The sequence below is a fragment of the Pleurodeles waltl genome, chromosome 12, assembly GCF_031143425.1.
Source record: "Pleurodeles waltl isolate 20211129_DDA chromosome 12, aPleWal1.hap1.20221129, whole genome shotgun sequence".
Lineage (NCBI taxonomy): Eukaryota > Metazoa > Chordata > Amphibia > Caudata > Salamandridae > Pleurodeles > Pleurodeles waltl.
The window spans coordinates 560,340,267-560,360,647 of NC_090451.1; the positions used below are offsets into that span (position 1 = coordinate 560,340,267).

The following is a 20,381-nucleotide window of genomic DNA, read 5'->3' on the forward strand; positions in this document are numbered from 1 at the left end:
ACTACCCAATACTATGCAACAATTTACAAATATACACATGTTGATGGAATTGCGTAATCATTCTGGTCTCTCCCAAGGGGAGATATAAGCCAACAACCTACATGGCAGAGCATTCACTTGTAGTCTAATGCAATATTTGATTGTAAAATGGGAATGAAAGCACCTGTTTCTGGCAATAATGTACATCTGCTTTGATCACTGGTGGCTGTAAGACTCATTACTCAGATAAGCATCAACAAGGAACAGGTCTAATTACGCTTGAGTGGTTGGCATTGCTTAGATTACTCTCCGCATGGTCTACATAGTCTACTCACTCCCCTAAAGGGTGTGTACCAAGGTTCATCATAATCCACATTGAATTATTCAACATTAAAAATGATGCACAGTTGCTACAGTCCCTAAAGGACATCATTTGGTTGTTAGTCAGAGTTTAATACCATCTTTCACCCCTTAAGGGCGTCTTCACTTTTTAAAACACATTTAGCATAACATGCTACCAATTTAGGTATAGTCCCTGAGGGACTCCATTAATGTAAAAACACATTATTACAGAATTTCAGCCCTATAGGGTGTACATCATTATAACAATTCTATTATATGCACCATTCAGGTCATAAGGACTGCAATCATGCTCTTCGCCCGTAGGGGTGCAGTTCCATCACCCTGAAACAAAAGTTCCAGCTTGGGCTTAGTTAAAAACATGTTGGAATCCTTGGGGGTTATCATTGTGAGGTCCCACCCAACATAGAGTGGAGACACAAAACCTTCCATTGGGGGAGCCTGTGCTGCTCCTGCAGCTCTCCATGTCCATTAACTTTCTGTTGATGGTGACCCCATCTTCCTTGCTGAGTAAGGGCCAAAAACGTTATGCCTCTCAAGGCATTAAGGGGTGCTCCTTTGGAGTTTGCTGTTGATGAAGATCCCAGAGGTTCATGTTGTTGTCAGTCCTAGTTATGTTGGCCACAAGGTGGGGTCAACCGGTGGCGTGCTCTTCCTGAAGATCACAATTTCAGTATTGTTGGTGTTCAACTTTAGACTGTTGTTCTTCATCAAGTGGGTGATTTCAGCCATGCAGGATTTGAGCTTGAGCCAGATACTAGGGGTCTTGTCCATGAGGGAGGGAATGAGTCGTGTGTCGTTGGTGTATGGGAGGACGTTCAAGATTGGGATCAGGGAGCATTCTTGTCGAACTATGCAGATGAGGTTGCAGGTGTCAGGTGTCTTCCGTGCTAGGATAACCAACTAGGTCTTTCCAGTCAGGAAGGAATAGGCCCATCAGAGTGCTGGTCTTTGGGTTGCGAAGTTGTATAGGCATTAAATGAAGATGAGGTGGGAGGCTGTGTCAAATGGTGCAGAGAGGTCCAGGAGGGCGAGGGCCATGGCATTTTCTCTGTCAGCAGTTAAGCGGATGTCATCCGTGGTGACAATGGGACAGTTTCTGTACTGTGGTTGACTCTGAAATCAGATTGAGTGGTGCTGAGGAGTTAATTATCTTTAAGGTATTTGGTGAATGTTTGTTGATTTTCTCTAAGACAGTGGCCGGGAATGGTAGCAGGGACATTGGCCTGTATAGGTGGCAAGCGCTGAACATCAAACTCAACAAATAAAATCATCAAATATAATCTTCTGCAGTGTTTGCTTGTTAAACCATACAAATTATTTTCTTAACTGCCTTCTGCATGATCCACCTAAAGCTGCACCTACCACTTATATATAATAACATTAGTTTGCAACAGGCAGGGGCAGGTACAGCCACAGGGACAGGGAGTGCTGTTTTTTGGCACATTTAAAATGACAGTTTCCAGTTGAAACCTCTTTAACCAGGGAAGATCATCTCATATCATTGGTATCCTCATTCCTTTTTTAGCATATATTGTTACTGTGACAAGCATATAATTGCTTATGAAGTGTAGCCCTTGAGTTTAAAGGGCTGCGTATTTTGTGTGGCTGTTTGGCTTAATTCACTAGGTAACATTCTTTTTGAGCTATCATTTTTGCCAGCTTTTGTATTGCAATAGTGCATTGTCATTTTTCGCTGGCAACTTTTAACCTTTTTTTTCATTCCCTCTCATCAGATATCTGGAGCCTGGGAGTTATTCTCTATATGCTTGTATGTGGACATCCACCCTTCCAGGAGGTGAACGACAGTGAGACCCTCACAATGATCATGGACTGCCGTTACAAAATACCCCACCACATGTCCCAGCAGTGCGCTGAGTAAGTTTATTGCTTTTTTTCTCAAATCTATTTATTGGCTGGAATTAAAATCTGATCATCAAGATGCAATTCTTCCCAGACCTTTCTCTTCCTCTCAGAACAATCAAAGGTTTGTAGTTTTTTTGGGTCGGTTCACAAAATGTTTTGGGCCCCTAAGTGTAATTTTCACTTTCAAGTTTCAAGTTTATTAATTTGATATTACACCTTTCAATAGTTCAAACATTTTAAAATGACCTTTAAAACAACTTAATATCAGAAAATGCTTTCACTCCGCTTTTCAGTCAGTAATCATTTATCGTATAGATATAGCAAAATAAAATACCAATCACAATAAAACAAAACCAGTACAAACAAATGTATAAAACATAATTGTGATAAAAACTCTCACAGATAAAATCGAAGGTCATCATCTATGTATTTAGAGTTGGCCAGTCTGTAGGTGACAGTATGCTAAATCTAAAATGTTTGTCAATCTGCCAATGAATTGGCAGTCTAGGGAAGTAATATTTCATTGTGTCCCTAATTGTCTGACTGTGAGCTGCTATACAGGCTGCCTTCAGGTATTTCGTCCTTAAATCAAGAGGTAAGGCACATAGGCATATGATATGTTTGATAGACTGTTTCCTTATAGCCACAAATTCTACAAGTCTTTGATGGTAAACACTGTGCAATTCATGATTCTTCAAGTTGGGTTACCGTAATAAATAAAATACAGAATCTTAAATATTTATTTTTGTAGGCAGGTTCCAAGAGAGAAATTAAATATACTTGAGTAGTATTGGTGTTGTGTTGATTGTGTAGGCCACATATCTGTATGTCTGTAAGATAGTCAAGTTAATTAGCTTACTATTGCTGTTCAACTTCTTTAGTATTTGGGCCTTGCATTGCAAGTGATGCTTGCCAGAGTGGTTTGAGGTGGGAGATTATTAGCTGGAATCGCCCTATTTAGAGATATATGGCTCAAAGCTGCTTTTGAACCTTCTTATGTCTTCATAAATTAAGTACATTAAGAAATTCTCTTTGGCGAGATACAGTCGCAGACATTTATTTTTGCGCCATCATATAGTGCAAATAATGATGGTACGGATACCTCAAGCTACACCTTAGCAGAAAGGATCGAGCAGCATTGGCTCAATAGAGATCTTATCTCCTTTATCTATATTTTATTTGCGTTTTTAATTTTTTTGTAATTGAAAACGTTAGAGACTTATAGTAGGATTGCTGTTAGCTTTGAGGTGATTACTTTAAGGGACTGACTGATTGCCCGACCTCTATAGATGTCAGAAAATCCCTTAATCTTTTTTCTTGTTATATAATCTAAATTTGAAACGATATTGTCAACAGCTAATCCTGGATAGTAATAAACTGTATCTTGTTCTATGGGTTTATCCTCAAGTTTCCACCTCAGGCCTTTCTGAGTCTTCCTGATGGTTAATTCTTATGTTGTCCTTTTGATTAAAATCCTGTAGATGAAACAACTGAGTTTGTACAGTGATAAATGCTTAGAATATCACCTATGATATCAGCGTTGGTTGAGAAGCCTTCCAATTTAAGTTATTCTAGTCGGACAATGGAGTGGTGTTGGTGTTGAGTTTTGCTTGTCAGAATGCTGTTGCCTGATTATTGTGACTGGAGAAGTGAATTTGTTGTTGCCAAGAGTTTTCACAAGAAACAAAATCCATCTGGTACTGTTTTTGCTCATTTCAAGAAGTCTAAATGACTGGGAGGTATGGTTGGAGTCGCTGCCAATAGATTTTTGTTTGATGATAACACCTTGCTGTAGCTGGTCAACTAGTAATATGAAAGCCACACATTTGTGGGGTAAGATCTGCATTAATAGATGAGGCCTGCAGATCTCTGGTCGATTGATCTTCTTTGGTTTCTTCAACCACAATGGATTCTTTTGGCTTAAATATTGGAACATGATTTAATACATTTCTAATCAGACTTGGCTTGGAATGGCTGGTCTCTATTCCCTTATAAGCAGCCTTTTTTTTAAACAAAGTGTACTGATTTATGGTTGAAAATGATCATGAGAACTGCATGTTCTGGGATAGTGTTTGTCGAGGGATCATCAGCTATTGTTTCAGTGGCGAGTGAGTTTGTTTCAGATATTGGAACTTCATTGGGAATACAGGCCCATTCTTTGGTCTGAGTTTTTAAAAAGCTATCCAAAGTGTGCCTTGTTTGTTTAGTCTAGTTATGCAAGTCTCCCACCATTAGAGAAACCCTGTCAGTCTGAAAATCAGAATTCTATGGTGTAAATTTCACAGATCGAAGTTGCAGTAAATCAACTATGTCATCCAATCTAGAGAGCTTAGTAAGGTAAGGTTCCAATCTTTTCAGTTCCCTTTGAATATTCGTTATTAGCTTCTGTGAGACACCTATACTTTTAAGTTAATTTTAAATATATTTTAGTAACACTGTTTGTTCCAAGAGAGCCGATAATTGATTCCCTAGAGTATCTGACATTTTTGATAGTGGTAGTGACAGATTTCGTTGCTTGGAGCACTAGATAAATTGATGGTTCATTCTGTTCTTCTCTTACCTTAGGGGCACAGGAAGGTGCATGGAAGGAATTAGGTATTTAAAGTGGGTTTAAGGCTTAGGTATAGATCTGTAGGTAAATCTCCCAGGCTGGGTAACTCCTCCAGAAGGTCAGAGTTCTTTTTTTTTTTTTCTAAACAAATTTTTATTGCTTTTAAAGAAAAAAAACAGGTAAAGTACACAAAGAACACACTTATCTCAGCTGGTTTTGTACCGACTGGATTATCAATACTATTCTGTCTCTTCTATACAAGGAATACATTGGGATTCCTAAAGCTACATATCCGAATAATACAGAGAGGAGGAAGGTGCAGGCACACACAGTCACCGGAGCAGATTTAACCTAGTAGTCCCATCCATTTACCCCAAATCTTCTTATGCTTACGGGGGCACCCCCTTGATTCATATACCACTTTTTCTTGGGCTGCACACCAGTCCACCCCGTCTCCATTTCTGAAGGGAGGGGCCCTTGGCGGTGTTCCATGTGGTCGCAATGTCTCTTGGCCACCAGTGTGGTTGCTCTGACCAAAGCTGTATCCGCTCTAGACCCCTCCATGTCCACCATAGCACCCAGTAGCACCATTTTTGGGGTCAGCAGTTGCAATGTTCCCATAGCCCTGTTCAGCTCATGGTTTATTCCCCCCCAATACACTCGGATCACAGGGCAAGACCAAACCATATGGAAGAAGTCGGCCGGGCCCCCGTTGCACCGTGGGCACTGGGCAGCGTTTCGGATACCCATCTTGTGCAGCCTATCGGGAGACAGATATGCTTTGTGTAGGAAGTAGAGTTGTATCGCCCTCAACCTTGCCGACACTGCCAGCACTCGGGGAGCCATCAGTGCCTCCACCTGCTCAGTCTCGTAAAGCGGTCCCACCCACTTCTCCCATCCACCCCTAAGGTGACCTAGATCCCCAGGTGCATTATTTACTAACATTCTATAAATTTGGGAGGCGCCCTTCTTCCCGAAACTTCCCATGAGTGTTTTAGCCTTGATTGGATTGAACTCCGGCAAGGGTTCTGCCTCGGTCAGGTGCATACCTATGGCATGCCGGAGCTGGAGATACCTAAAGAATTGGTTTGGGGACAATTGGAACTCATGTTGTAATTCCTGGAAGGACTTCATCATGTTCCCTTTCCACACGTCACCCACCAGAGAAATGCCCAGTGTGTCCCACTTAGCGAATCCGCCCAGATTGGCTGTTTCTCTCAACCAGTTACCGTGCCACAGTGGAGTTTGCAGAGTGACCACTTTGTTCCACCCTGTGTGCCTTAGTGCCGCACGCCACGCTAGAAAAACCGCCTTGGTGGTTTACTCTAGCTCTCTAGGGATCGGTGCGCCGTAGAGAATGTCTAGGATACGGGGGTACCTCAGTGCGTCCAGCTCCACCTGATATGATGGGTCTGACCAACCCCCATTGAACCAATCGTGAACCACCAGGAGCTGCGTCACCAGATAATACAGGTATGGATCCGCCATGCCCAGCCCCCCTATCGTACACCCCTCTGCGACAACTCTGGGAAACTACCCGGTGTTGCACCCCCCCCCCCCCCCCCCCACAGGAAGGAGTTAGTGATTCCCTCCAGCTTTCTAAATCACGAGCGGGGAATCTCAAACGGCAGATTTTGGATCACGTATAAAAGGCGCGACAGGACCATCATCTTATACAGAGCTACATGGCCCAAGACATTCATCGGCAATGTTTGCCACCGCCGAAGATCCTCCCGCACGCGAGATACCAGCGGTGTCAGGTTCAGGGTCCAGGATAGCTCCGGGAGCAGTGCAACCCATATCCCAAGGTATTTAAAACTCAACCTGCGCATAGGCACCACCTCTTGCCAGTCAAAGCATTCCCGCGATCGTGTTAGAGGGACCAACACTGATTTGGCAGGGTTCATCTTGAGCCTGGAAGCCTCCCCGAAACACCGGAGGAGATGGAAACTTCGAGGTCCGGTCACTCCCGGATTCTCCATGGATAACAGGACATCGTCTGCATATAGGGCCACTCGGTCCTCCTACGAGGGGCCCCACTTCCATCCTCGATATATTGGGTCTTCCCTTATCATTCTTGCCAAGGGCTCAAAAGAGGAGAGGAGAGAGGGGGCAACCCTGTTGCGTTCCCTGGTGGATCGGAAAGGCCAAAAATAAGACTCCGTTCACCTGTACACGCACCGTAGGTTTAGTATACAGGGCCCGGATCATTCGGCAAAACCTTGGTCCAAAGCCGGCCCGCCGGAGCACCGCGAGGAGGAACCCCCAGTCAACGGTGTCAAAAGCCTTCTCGAAGTCTATGAATAGAAGGGCTAGGTTCTGGGGCAATCGGTGTCGCCCTGCGACGGCCACTTGGAGCCGTCGTATACAATGACGCGTGTTGCGTCCGGCCATGAATCCACACTGATCTGAGTGTATCAGCAGGGGCATCACCCTCTTGAGACGGGTGGCCAGTATCGCATCATAAATCTTTACTTCACTGTGAGTCAGGGATATGGGTCTATAGTCCGCGCAGTAAAGGGAAGGGGGTTGGGTCTGAGGCAAAACGACAACGGTGGCTACATCCAACCCTTCCAGGAAAGAGCCCTGTTGGTCCACTTCTGCATAGAGATTCACAAGATGCGGGACCAGGTCTTCCCTAAACACCTTGTAGTATTCTGGAGGAAACCCATCTGGTCCGGGAGTCTTTCCCACTCCAATCGCCTTAATGGCCTAACCGATTTCCGTTTCAGTGAAAGGTTCCTCCAATGTCCGGGCCTCCACCGCGGACAGCTCCGGGAGCAGAATATCTGCCAAGAATTGATCAGAAGTGTCCGGTCTCTCGGGATTAGCCTCTCGATACAGGACCCTGTAAAAAGCAGCGAACTTCTCAGCCACTTCCTGGAGCCTGTATACACGTTCCCCGTGCTCATTGCAGATTTCAGAAATGAGTTGTGAAGACTGCTGTTGGGATATCAACCAATATAGTAGTTTTCCTATCTTATTACCATATCCGTAGACCCGGGCCATGGGCGTGCGCCACATGTGTTTAGCCGCTTCTAAGGATTGACTACGAATCTCCTCTTGTATTAGCAGGAGTTGTCTGGTTATCCGTTCGTTTGGGTGTGCCTCCTGTTCTGCTTCCAGATGGATGGCACGGGCCTCCAGCTGGGTGATTCGAGAGGCTCGGGAGCGCTCACGTGCACGGATCAGGCCTTTGGCCATCCCTCTCAGCACCATCTTGCTCACTGCCCACAGGGGCCTGGACGAACTCACCGAGCCCTCGTTAATACTGAAGTACTCGCGCAGCGACTCCTTTAGGCTATTGACATAGTCCTCGTCCTGCAGGTACCAAGTGTTCAGCCGCCACATGGGGCGGATCAGTTAGTTCATGTGGCCCACACTGAACCGGACCAGTGCGTGATCGGAGATCCCTCCTGGTAGAATCTCAATGTGGGAAAGGTGACAGCACTCAGTGGCCAGCATGAACACCAGATCTATCCTAGATTGTGTATTGTGAGTTGCGGAGATGTGCGTAAATTGCTTGCGCCGCGGATGCCATGTTCTCCAGGCGTCGCAGAGCCCCGCCGACGACATCCACACGGATAGGCTAGAGGCCATGGCCTGTCTACGGGGCGATGACCCCCTGCTCGTGTCCAACCCTGGGTTCGGAACTGCATTAAAATCGCCGCCTATTACCCCCCGGGGTTACGGTAACTCCATCAGTAGTCGTGTCAGATCTCCTAGGGTCCCGCACACCATGTTCGGGGGGGGCATATACACACACAAAGTTCAGTGTCCGACCCTCCATCGTCCCCGAAATCGCCACATATCTCCCCTGCGAGTCTCTCCATTCCTGTACCACCACCATTGGTAGCGAGCATTGCAGCACTATTGCCACCCCCATGAGCCTCTTGTGAACCCCGCGTGAAACACCCTGTCGAATCCTTTACGGGCTAAAAAGGGGCAGTGATTTCCAATGAGATGCGTCTCCTGCATCAGGAGCATATTGGGTTTGTGTCTGTGGACGTGTGTAAGCACTGCTGACCGTTTAATCTTATTGAGGAGTCTGTTGAAATTCCAAGATATTATGTGAGTCGTCCCCATTCACTTTGTTTGTTTGTTTATGGACAGTCGTCATTCTTCCTTCCCTCGGCTCCCCCTGTGTAGCCCGGAGTTGGTGCAATTCATCCTGCTCTGTGTAGGTTCCCTGATTTGACGTCCTTCCCCTGCTATTCCCTGTCGGTAAGAGAGGCCACAAGCCAACAATAACTTCAAATAACATTAACAGCAGCCCTTTGGCTGAATAGAAACAATCATACCCCCCAACTCCCCCCACCCCAACTTCCCCCCCAGAAGCATCTGTCGCCCAATACAAACAGCTCACTCCCGAACATAGTGAGCTGAGAACTCTTATTGTCTGAGCTGTGGTGGACCCCTCCATTCCTGCGGATTAAGAAGTGTTATGTTATAAACATATGCGCTATGACACAATCCTGGCCACAAGCCTTCTTGGCCTCGCCCTCCCCTCTCCGGAGGGGAGTCACAACACCGGGCTCCGGGAGAGCTCAGTGTTGTCCGTCAATGCCTGGCACAGCTCCCCAGAGTCCCCGGTTTGTGAGTCATCTTCTGCGCCCCTGGCCTCTTCCGCCGACCCCCAGGGGCATCCCTCCGCAGATCCCCGGGGGGAGCCCGAATGTGAGTCTCTTCTTTCTGTGCGCCTCCTAGAGCGTGTCCTCTGACGGGACCCTCTCCGCCGCTGCATCTGATTGACTTTCTGCTGTCCAGTGAAGGCCTGCCGCTGCTCTCCCCCGATAGAGCCCAGCGGGACCTCCTCTGTTAACCATGTCCGGGCCTCACCGGGGGTTTAGAAGAAATAGGTCTTGTTATTATGGACCACCCTTAGTTTAGCCGGGAAGAGAAGGTGGTAGGGCACATCCATCGCTCTTAGTTTTTGTTTTACCTCTATGAACAAGCGCCGCTGCACCCGTACGTCTCTTGTGTAGTCTGGGAACACCATGACTTTGGTCCCCTCACAGTGCAAGTCTCCTATTGAGCGCGCCGCCTGAGGTATTGCATCTCTGTCTTTGAAATTGAAAAGGTGGAGAATCACCGGCCGTGGCAGAGAGCCTGGCGGAGGCCTGGCCTGCAGGGCCCTATGAGCTCGCTCAATCGCAAACCAGGGTGTTAGGCGATCCCAGGGCATCCAGGACCGGAACCCTTCCTCCAGGAATGTGGCCAGGGTGGAGACCGCGGTGTTCCCTGGAAGTCCCACAATTATAAGGTAGTTGCGCCTGGATCTGTTTTCGGCGTCCTCTGCTCTGCGGTATAGTTCTGCTTGTCGGGCTGTTAGCGCTGACACCTGTGTTTTGAGGGCAGTTGGGTCGTCCTCCACTGTAGAGATTCTGGACTCCGCTTCCGTGATCCTGACTGTAGCATTGCAGAGATCCTGGCGTACTAAGGCCACATCCACCCTCACCTCTCCGATCTTAGCCCCCACTGCTTCCTGGGATGATTGGATAGCCGGAAGGATGGCCGCCAGATCGCTGTTCCCAGCCTGTTTCCCATCGCCACCCTCCGCCGTTCAATCTTCTTTCCGTGCTCCACTGCGACCCGTGGCAAATTGGTCTATGCGCAGCAGCCGGGCGGGTCTGCCTGTCTTTGCCCATTACGTCTGCTGCGCCCCTGTCTGCCTGTGAGCCTGCTCCCGTGCCACGCCTCTTGTGCCGCCCTTCGTAGGGCCTCTGAGCCCGGCCCTCACCGATTTACCACCAGCTGTCACCACTCTATGCCCACTGATGCCCCAGGAAGGGGTTGTCACCTCTGCTAGTGTGCTTTTAGTCCTCACCTCCTCAACTTCTTCATCGGTGGTGCAGATCACCAATTGCTGTCTCCAACGCCCCTTGGGCCGAGGTCCAGCACCCACGCTCAACCACAGGGGCTTCCTTCCTCGCCTCACTCCAAGTTCATTTCCCCCGTAGGCCTGCGCCACTGTCCATCCTCCAGACACTCCAACCCCCGGGGCGTTCGGCGTCCAACGAGATACGGGGCGGCGGGGAAAAGGCACTTCATCCACCACCTATAATCCTTCCCCCGAGGGATGGGTCTCCACATTGGCTTTGCCTCCTCCCTGTCCTCCAACAGGCCCCCCTGATCCACAACCAGGACGATGGGGGAGGGGGGAGAAACCTCGACCGAAGCAGCTGCCACTCACCAGTGGCCCCCGATCCCGGTGGGGGGGGGGGGCGGCTACACGCAGTCTGCTCGCTTTGTTTCTGCCAGCCGGGGTGCTCTGTGTTGTTTGCTCTGCCAGCCCTGATTCAGCAGGCAGTCCCGGTTCTGCCCACGTGCCTCGCCAGCCCGGCTCCTCGTCCTCTCCCTCCAGGTCAGTGGGGGCGGGGGGCCGACACGTTGCCCAGCCGTCTCGCCCGCAGCACGCCCCCCGTGCCTTGCAGCCGAAGGGGGCCGCCGACCACCGCTTTAGTCAGCCAGAGTGCCTGCCATTTTGTGCGCGGGACGCTCCGTTCGATCTTTGCTCCTCCTGGAGCCACGGGCCCCGGTACGCGAGTCAGACGCCCGAGGAGCCACCCGCAGCCATCTGAAGTCTCCCCTCTTCACCGGGGAGGGCTTACGATGGGTGCTTTTTGAGCGGATGACGGAGGGCTCCGGAGCACTATAATAGTGCGACCGCCATCTTGACGCTCAAGCCACACCCCCAGGTCAGAGTTCTTTAAAGAACTCACATCGGAATTATGATTTGGTTGAAGAACATTAGGTGGTTGTTCAAAATGTAACACTTCAGGTGAGATTGTCGATCCATAAATTGAATCAGATTCAGGAAAAATATCAAGTGAGTGAATCCACAGGAGTTATGCTTATTAAGGCGGACATAGATAACGTTGTTTTATGAAGCTGATGTATGTAATACAAACAATGGTCTCCCTAGATGGCGTCACCGTTAAATTGATCAGAATTTGTTAATGTTTGTGTTTGGGGAAAGTTGATACTGGTGCCAGCTTTTGAACCACCCTAACTGAAAGCAGTCTTAAGTTTATACTTGGTATGTCAGTGTATTGTTAGTTAACATGTCTAGTTGAGTGCCAACAAATGGATTATCATTTCCTTCCAGTCCTAATGAGGGTTAGATTGTTGGTTTAGATGCAAACGTTGAATCAGTTGAAATTACAGGCGGCTCATACATTCTGCTCTGAATCTTTGGAGCTCATTAGATCTGCAGATTTGTGTTTAGGTTTTCTTTGGATATATTTTGTGACCTAGTTTTCATTATAATGAGGAAGAGAGTAAATGTTGAACCTTTGAATTTATAGAGTGCCTGTACAAGATTGAGGACTTTATCCTTACTGATAATTCCAATAACAATAAGCCGGTGTATAAAATTGCTAATGATGGTGCAATGAATAACTTGGTCAGCACATTGTAGGAAATTAACGCAGAAACGAGCATGCAGGCCAACCTCAAAGTGACCGGTGTTCCCCCACCCAGGAGTGAGCATGACTTCAGATCAGAATTTCATGTGAGCAAATATTGATGGGTTTGATGGACGAATCTTGAAGTACTTTTAAATCTTAATCTTTGCTACATGCCTTGCTTATCTTTATTTTATCTGCCAATGTACATCCCCTGGTAGGAGTTGTGGAATAGGGAAACAAAAAGCCCCAATTAGTTCAACTAACTCTGCCTTGATTAGTTCAGCAAGTTGAGGAAATCCAGAAACAAAAAAGGGCACTTTGAGAGTAATAGAAACTTATTGTGATGTTTTAGAGGTGGTGGTGATTTTATACCAATGACATGACAGCCCTATGGTGGACTGTCCCATGCCAAGGGTTCCTGGACAATTCATATGGACTGTCACTTGTACACCAAAGTTGCCACTTCCAACAAGACACCCGCTGAACCCTGTCACCCGAGGCATCTCCCCACAGCAGGCTGAGGTCCATAACACCAATGTCTTGATGTGCAGTATCCAAGGTGTAAAATCCTGAAGCCCTAATTAAGCTTAGGCAGCGTCCAGGACTTTGCTGGGCTGATGGATGTTCATCGGATTTTCTTGGAAGTCTTTCAAGGGGGGTGTCCAGGAGCAAACAGGATAATCAGGGAGCCAGATGGGGGAACCGGAGGATCAACCTTCTTTCCTCAGAGGGGCCCAGCATCCAATTTAAAGATTCAGTTTGTGGGGAGTGGTGTACGGATTACAAATTACGGCACAAGCCACAGCTTCCTGTTTTATCCCCTCTGCTCTCAGGTTTTGCAGGCTTTTGGAGGTGCAAGTCATATGACGATGCTGTCAGATTTCCTCATTTCAGTGTCCCAGGACATTCTTTGTGAGTAGCACTGGGATGTCTGCCATACAGCTGCGTGCTTTGAAACAATTTCATTCATTCATGACTGACCCTCCGATAAGCCTTGTAGACTGAATGGGGGAATTCCCTCTAGAAGTGGTTCCCTTTTATAAAAATGTTACATTTATAATCTGGGCCTGATTTAGGCTTGGGCGGGCAGAGTATAGTGTGTCAGGTTGGCAAAGGACATTGACTCTGCTACCATGATGGACTACTGGCTGCCACTTTTAGAGATTACTGCCAGCCCAGCAGTCACCCTCGGTACGTTGAAAGGAACCGTTATCACAGTGGTTCCCTTCAAAGAGCTTAAGATTTTTGTGGAAGGCCACCATGGGTTTTGATTGACATCCACCATACTTTTTACATATTTTGTGTTTCAAAAACAAACTACCAAAGTGGAAGTTTGTTTTAGACAAACAAAAACCTAAAGCCTCCACACCATGGGAGATTTCTCCCAGTGTGTGGAGGTTATTCCTGTTCCTTACCGCAAGGTTTTTCCTGAAGGTGACAGAGGGGAAAAAAGGGCATCCCATGATCCACCCTAAATAGGGCAGAAAGTGCAGTGCCCTTCCTCCGATAGCCCCAACTATATTGGAGGAAACTTTCCATTGATGGTGCTCATCGGTACCTTTGTCTTATAGAGCTTTAAAATACTTTCTCGATTTGTAGCATAACGTGATGTCAGAATTCATTATCGAAGATATCAATTCATTGATTCTTCATATCTCGAGTTTAGTAGTAACAGAATATTTAAGTAATCTCTCATAGTATTGTAGGAAAAAAAAGAAAATCTGGATAAATTTGTTGCTCCAAATGATGGGCTGTTTACTATAGGATTCATATTGTTTTTCTGTGCCCACCAGGCAAAGGGAATTGCTGAAATGACCCCAGTCTCATTTTCAACATTCAGGTCCCGTTTTTCAGAGAATAAATGTTTTTATGATACTTTTGTGGATGGGGAGGAAGACCCATCTGTTCTAAAATGGTTATTAAATAATGCTATGTTATTAGTAATTTTGATCCTTTTCATCCAGTTAACTTTGGGTGTGATTGTTTTCTAGTTTAAAGAGCTGCATGATTTATTTTGTTGTTAAACCATTTGCAGTTTGCATTAGTTTCTATGTGTTTAAGAAAATGTTGAAAAATGCCTTCTATTACTGATTAAATAAAATCCCAATAATTCACAGTTCCCTTACATTATTTACGTATTAAACTGGTTAATCTCAGATCCATTCTCAAAACACACCCAGGGATGCCTCATAGTAATCCTATCCACTGGTCAGATGTTTATTTCTGCCAGTGGAATTTTGTCTATATCTGTTTTGCTCAGACCTTCCTTATGTATAATAACCAACTTAATATCTTACTGTAAGATTGCAGGGTTCTGTTAGTATCACTGTTATTCTGTAGGATACGTTGACATCAAAATTCCCCCTGCAGCCCACTTAACAAGTCCCCATCACAGAATTCAACATGTCGAGGGAGGATTAGATTGTTAAAAAAAAGAAAAAAAAAAAAAAACACCCAAATACTTGTAATCATTTACTACTTCACTACTACACTAGTTTATATGAGTTAGATCTCCTAGAAAAAGCTGACATATTTTTCCCTAAATACCACCACCTTGTTTTTTTCTTTCTTGACCTTTGAGAAGTTCTTATTTTAGTAGTCAGCAAAAACACCTGGAGCTTGATATGTGGGAGATTAGATAGGATTGTATAGTCAGCATGAAAGAGGCGTTTTAAACTCTCTTGATATCATATGGGAGGCAAACTATGGCCTGGTGTAGTTCTTTTGTAGCATCATGTGTAGATGGAGAATAACTGCACCAGTATGCAGCCTTACCTTTACCCATTTGGGATCCATTTTGGCTACCTGAGTTTTGATCCAAGAATATATGTGAAATGTAATGATTAATTTTAGTAATCCTATTGGTATTTTCCCATGATAGCATTTTTCTCCAAAATGTTGTCATTTCTTTTGAATAAAATGGTGGTGTCAAATTGATAGAAGCAACAAAACAGTGGGGCTCCTTTTATTTCTTTCTTTATGTATGTATGTATATATATTTATATATTTAATACTTAAAATTTTCGTGTAGGTTGGCATCCAGCACGGCAGGCTGCAACAGGGTCACGAACCCCTATAAATCATCCAAAATGCTTCTTAGAAAGAAATATATATATATATATATATATATATATATATATATGTGTGTGTGTGTGTTTGTGCCACAAGTTGTCAAAATAAACTTCAATCAGTTATTTAGTGATTTTGTCTAAAGCTAGTTGATTCTAAAGTAACTTTATCATGTTGAATCTGCAGTTAAAGATTGCTTAGGAGATGCCTGCCATAAACTTTACCATAACTGCCCATTACTGGCATTAAAGGATAGGTTTCTGGGTGAGACTGATCACCTTTCTTGTAGATTGGAGCTTAAATATTCCCTCTCCAAGAATGAAAACTTTCTTAGCAATTGTAACTGAATATTTAAATTTTATTAAGGACACAGAGGGCAAGGATTATGCTCTACTTTCTCACTTTATTTTACTTCAGCAGACTGTCATACTTGAATAAAACTACCTTTCCCAGCAAACCCTCAGAAGGGAACTACAAACAACTTTGAACCAATGAACAGTCTCTTTACTTTTCCTCATAACAGGCGTCCCCAATGTCACTTCTTCTTTTCCCGTGACAGTAAAAGTCCCAAACGAGTTCCTTGGTCTCCCTTAGTCAAATCAGAACCTTGAAACAATATAAACATGCCCTGAGACCAGCATCCAAGATAATATATCTCCATTCAAGAAAAGAGCAGAATATATCAAGTAACACTATAAATACTGTGGCTTCGCCATCATAGTAAAAACATAAAATGGGACCAATACTTTTAATTCAGGCAGCATACCTATACCTTATGTCTAATTCACTCCTTATTCAGAGTGTCATACCTTAACATTCCCCAAAGAAGAAGGGCTAGGGGGTGTCCTCCGAAACCATGAGTGGAATAATCCTCACCTCTGTGCTCGTAATAGAATGGAACCTTTCTGTTATGAATGCTAGGAAATCTTTCATTCTACTTCAGGACCGGAGGTAAGGATTATGCACGTTCAAAGCTTGTCCACCACCAAGGACACCATATCTAAGACAGGGGTAAAGTAAAACCTCTTAATCATGGGGTCCAACAACCAATCAGCCACATTAAGGCTATCCTCCAATTGAGCACTGAGAGTGAATGCTTTTGAGGCCATGGCCCCTCTTACCGAATGAGCACCAAACTGTGACACACAAATACTTGCTTCCTGCATTATCCAGTGGACCCATCAGGCAATAGTTGTAGAAAAGACAGCTTTGAAAGGTTTTAAAGGGATATTAAGAAATGTCTTTCCCTAGGAGGGGGAAACTCTTCTGTCATACTGTCATAGGCCTTCAGACACCGAGCTTTGCTGATCTATTGAATACCGGGGTAAGAGACCACCTGGGAGTTAGATTTTGCTTGGCATGAAATGTGGAAAGTCACTCCTTCGGAAGTAAAAACTCTGGCAGTGATATTGAGAGCTCGGACATCTGAGACTCTGTGGCAATAAATCAAACATAGCAGTATGGCTAGTTTTCAAGTGATCTCTTCTCAAGATAAAAATTCATTTCACTGCCATAATCTAAAAAGATTTTAGACCTCATTGATTGATGTCTTATAAAGCTGAATATCTAGGCTCTGGTGGTAACGCATGATGGATTCCTCTCATTAGTTTGCATACCAGTGGATAGTCACCTACCTGATAGCCTTGAATTGGAATATGACCTGCCGAGATGGCCGACCTAAAAGTATTCACTGTCCTATAAGCCCTGTGATGCCAGAGATGTTAAGAAATTCATAACTCTGACCCCACAGGATCGCTATCTTATTGTGCACACCAACAAACCCATCATTTAGTGGTACTGTCAGCCCATGCTGTGGCCATCATTCTTTAAGCTTCCTCTAAAAGTGCAGGGACTCGCCACCTTTCAATGTAAGCCTCCAGGCCATGAGAAGTAATCGGCCTTGTAAGACTAGTGGGTGAGGATTCCCTAGAGGGTCTTGGAGGAGACCGGGAGTTTGAGGTAGAAGGATTGGAAAATCCCAAGAAAGTTCCAGGAGAATGGGAAGCCAGACTTGCAATCTCCAAAAGGGTGTGATAAGGACTATCCTTGCCCGTTGTCTCTGCACCCGAGTGATCATTACAAAGGAGGGGGGAGCGTACCCCCGTTCTACCAACCTATCATGCAAGAAGGCATCCGCCCCCAGAGGATCTGGCAATCAGCTGAAATAATTGTCTTTCTGGTGATCGTCATGAGACAAATAGGTCCACTGTGAACAGACCCCACCAATTTTTGATCCACCTGAAAATCTGAGGATCCAGCTGCCATAGACCCATGCCTGACCGTTCCCTCGAGCCCCAGTCCACTACTTAGTTGGATACTACCAGAAGGAACTCCACTGCGACCAGTATGTTGTTGGAGAGGCAAAATGTACAGAACTCCTGAACAGGCCTGACAGAATTTTTGATTGGAGACCTCCCAGATGATGTAGTGGATGGCCGACATAATCCATCTTTAGGAGGACACAGCAATTCACCTTCTCCTTGGTCCAACATTGGACTGCAGAAGATCGTGCCATTAGCTCCAGGCAGTTTATGTCGAGCCACTGTTCCTCTGTGGGCCTCTTCCCTCCTGTGAAGGAGTCCCTGCAACGTTCTCCCCAATCAGATTTGCTGGCATCGGATTTGGTGACAATAACCGGTCAGAACTGAAGATGACTCTGCCATTCCACGTTTCCATGTGGGTCAGCCACCACTGCATCTCTTTCTGGACTTCTCCATCAGAGGGATTTGATCGGAATACTGTAGACCTCTGCAGAGATGAAAAGTTCTGAGCCTTTGTAGGGATCTCTAAGGCAGCAGGCCCAGGAATATTGCCTGGATGGAAGGCGATAGGAGTCCTGCCTCTTTGGCTACCTTACGCAGTTAAGTTGTTGGCTTGGAGATGGTTTGAGTTCTCTTTGAATCTTTGCCATCTTCCGAGAGGGCAAAATGAGGGTCATTTCCGTTGAGTTGATGACGAAACCCAAGAAGGTTGACTGTCTGGATGGGGTCAAAAGGGATTTCTTCAAAACAAAACCCCAGCTTTCCAGCAGGAGGATCGTTGTTTGCGGTTTCTCCTGCAACCTGATGAGACATTGATTCACGAGCAGACGGTTGTCCAAATAATCAACCGGAGATCTTTGGCTTTGAGGCATTCCATTGCCGGCTTGAGCACCTTGGTGAAACACCATGCTGTCTAAGAGAGGCCAGAAGGCAGAGTTTTGAACCGGATTACTGACCACACCATAGGAACTGTAGGCATCTGAGATGGGGTGCTAAAATGTGAACTGTTTGACAGGCGTCTGGAGGTTTAGATGTAACAACCAATCTTTCTGTTGTAGCAGATCTTGCAGAAGATGGATACCTTCCATCTTGGAATGGGGGTATACTAACCACCCTTTGAATTCTTTGAGGTTTATCATGGAGGGTGACCTCCATCCCGTTTCTCCATAAAAAAAATGTTGCTGTGAAAACCCCCTTGAATGGAGAGAAGGTGGGGCAATAGTGTCTTTGTGCAGCAAGGCTTTCACTTGATCTATCAAGAGATTTTGGCCATCGGAAGAACCCAACGGGCGCTATTAAGAGCCTTGTACTCTGAAACCATAGAACTTGGTGTGAAACCCTTGTACCGTCTGTAGGGCCCACAAATCTGAGGTCAACACATCCCAATTGTGTAGGAACAAAGCGAGCAAGCCTCCCACATTTTGTCTGGAAGAAGAAGGGCAAATACTCACCTGATTGAGCTCCATGAAGCTGCCCTTTGGAGGAGCCACATGTGCCTCAACCTCTTTGGCCTCTCCTGGAGGGGAAGAATTCCTCTTGGCAGGACTGGTCTTGCCACAGATTCTTTTCATATCCTTAACCTACGGGTGGAGCTTGTGTGTAGAAGCAGCAGTAGAGCGCCCCCTGCCACAATCGTTTTTTTTTTTTTAAACACACACACACACACACACACAAATTGGGGATGGAAAATCTTTTTAATGGAGGCCTGTTCTTTATCCAGAGATTTGAATGTGGAAACAAGCTTTCCCAACTCCTTAATAAATGGCTCCCCAAACAGTCCCTCTTTGGCCACCGTCTCTGCCTCTGTGAAAGCCAGGTCCCCCAGCTTGGGATCTACTTTTAATAGTAGGAAGCGTCGCCTTTCGGTGGAGAATGCGCAGTTCGCATTGGCCGCAAATATTACTGCACGTTGCACCCAGCCCATGATTGCCTCTGACACAATAGGGTTGTCTGAGGACTTTTCCTCCTCCGCCACATGAACAATTTTCATCAGAGGTCCTATGGCATTGAGGAGTTTGTCCTGGCAGGACTGATCTATGCCCTTTTTAGGGTCACAAATATATTCTGCCAAAAATGTGGCCATTCTGACATAAATATCTGGAGTCAAGGCCACTTTTCCTGCCAGGGCATGCACTTCCTTATCCAGGGCTTGCTTAGACGGTCCACCACATACTTGAATACTTTGGCTGAAGTGGACCATGTTGCTCACCTCGGATGGATGAGATTATCCAGTTACAGCATATCCGATTGACCATCAGGATCATCATGAGAGTTGATGTGAGTAGTGTTAGGGAATGGGTGCCATTATCTTGAAGAGCTCTTCTCATTGTTGCAGTCCCTATAGGAGTCTTCATCATACCCATTCGGGAATATGGGGGTGGAGTTTGGGTCATCTGACGTGAGGCCCAATAACACCCCTGGGTCGTCATTCAAGCCGAAAAAGGGGGGTGGCCTGGAAAGGAAGGCCTTTTTGAGCCTCTCAAATGCACTTAGATTGATCCCTGCATGCGCTTTATGCTTCTGCGGTCTCTGGGCACCCTGCGCAGGTGCTGTGAGGAACCCTGTGGTGGATCCACTGACACCTTTAGAGGCATCAGGCAGGAATGAGCGATTCTAATCAGGCGCCTCTCAAGTGGTGCGATCGCTGAGGCAACAGCCTGCTGTATTGTGGCGTATACCACCTTGCAGAATTCATCGTCCAGAGTGCACTGAGGGACTCCTCTTCAGTGTATTCAGCCTCCATTTGTCTTTGCAACTTTTAGTTGTCATTATGTGGTGAACTCTCTTTGGGGATACAATGTGGTACTGGATGACACCACTTTATGTGGGCATGCTAGGCAGCATGCAGCGAGACTTTCCCAGTGCCCAACTTACATCCTGTATTAA

At 45.9% G+C, this 20,381-nt stretch overlaps 1 protein-coding gene across 1 annotated transcript in view; it reads left to right on the forward strand.

Annotated features, from left to right (window-relative positions):
* Positions 1-20,381, forward strand: part of LOC138268210 (SNF-related serine/threonine-protein kinase-like) — a 262,877-nt gene that overhangs the window by 151,027 nt on the left and 91,469 nt on the right. The window contains exon 3 of the mRNA XM_069217650.1: positions 2,076-2,217. Within this exon, the coding sequence (XP_069073751.1) occupies positions 2,076-2,217 (142 nt within the window). The remainder of the gene's footprint in view (positions 1-2,075; positions 2,218-20,381) is intronic.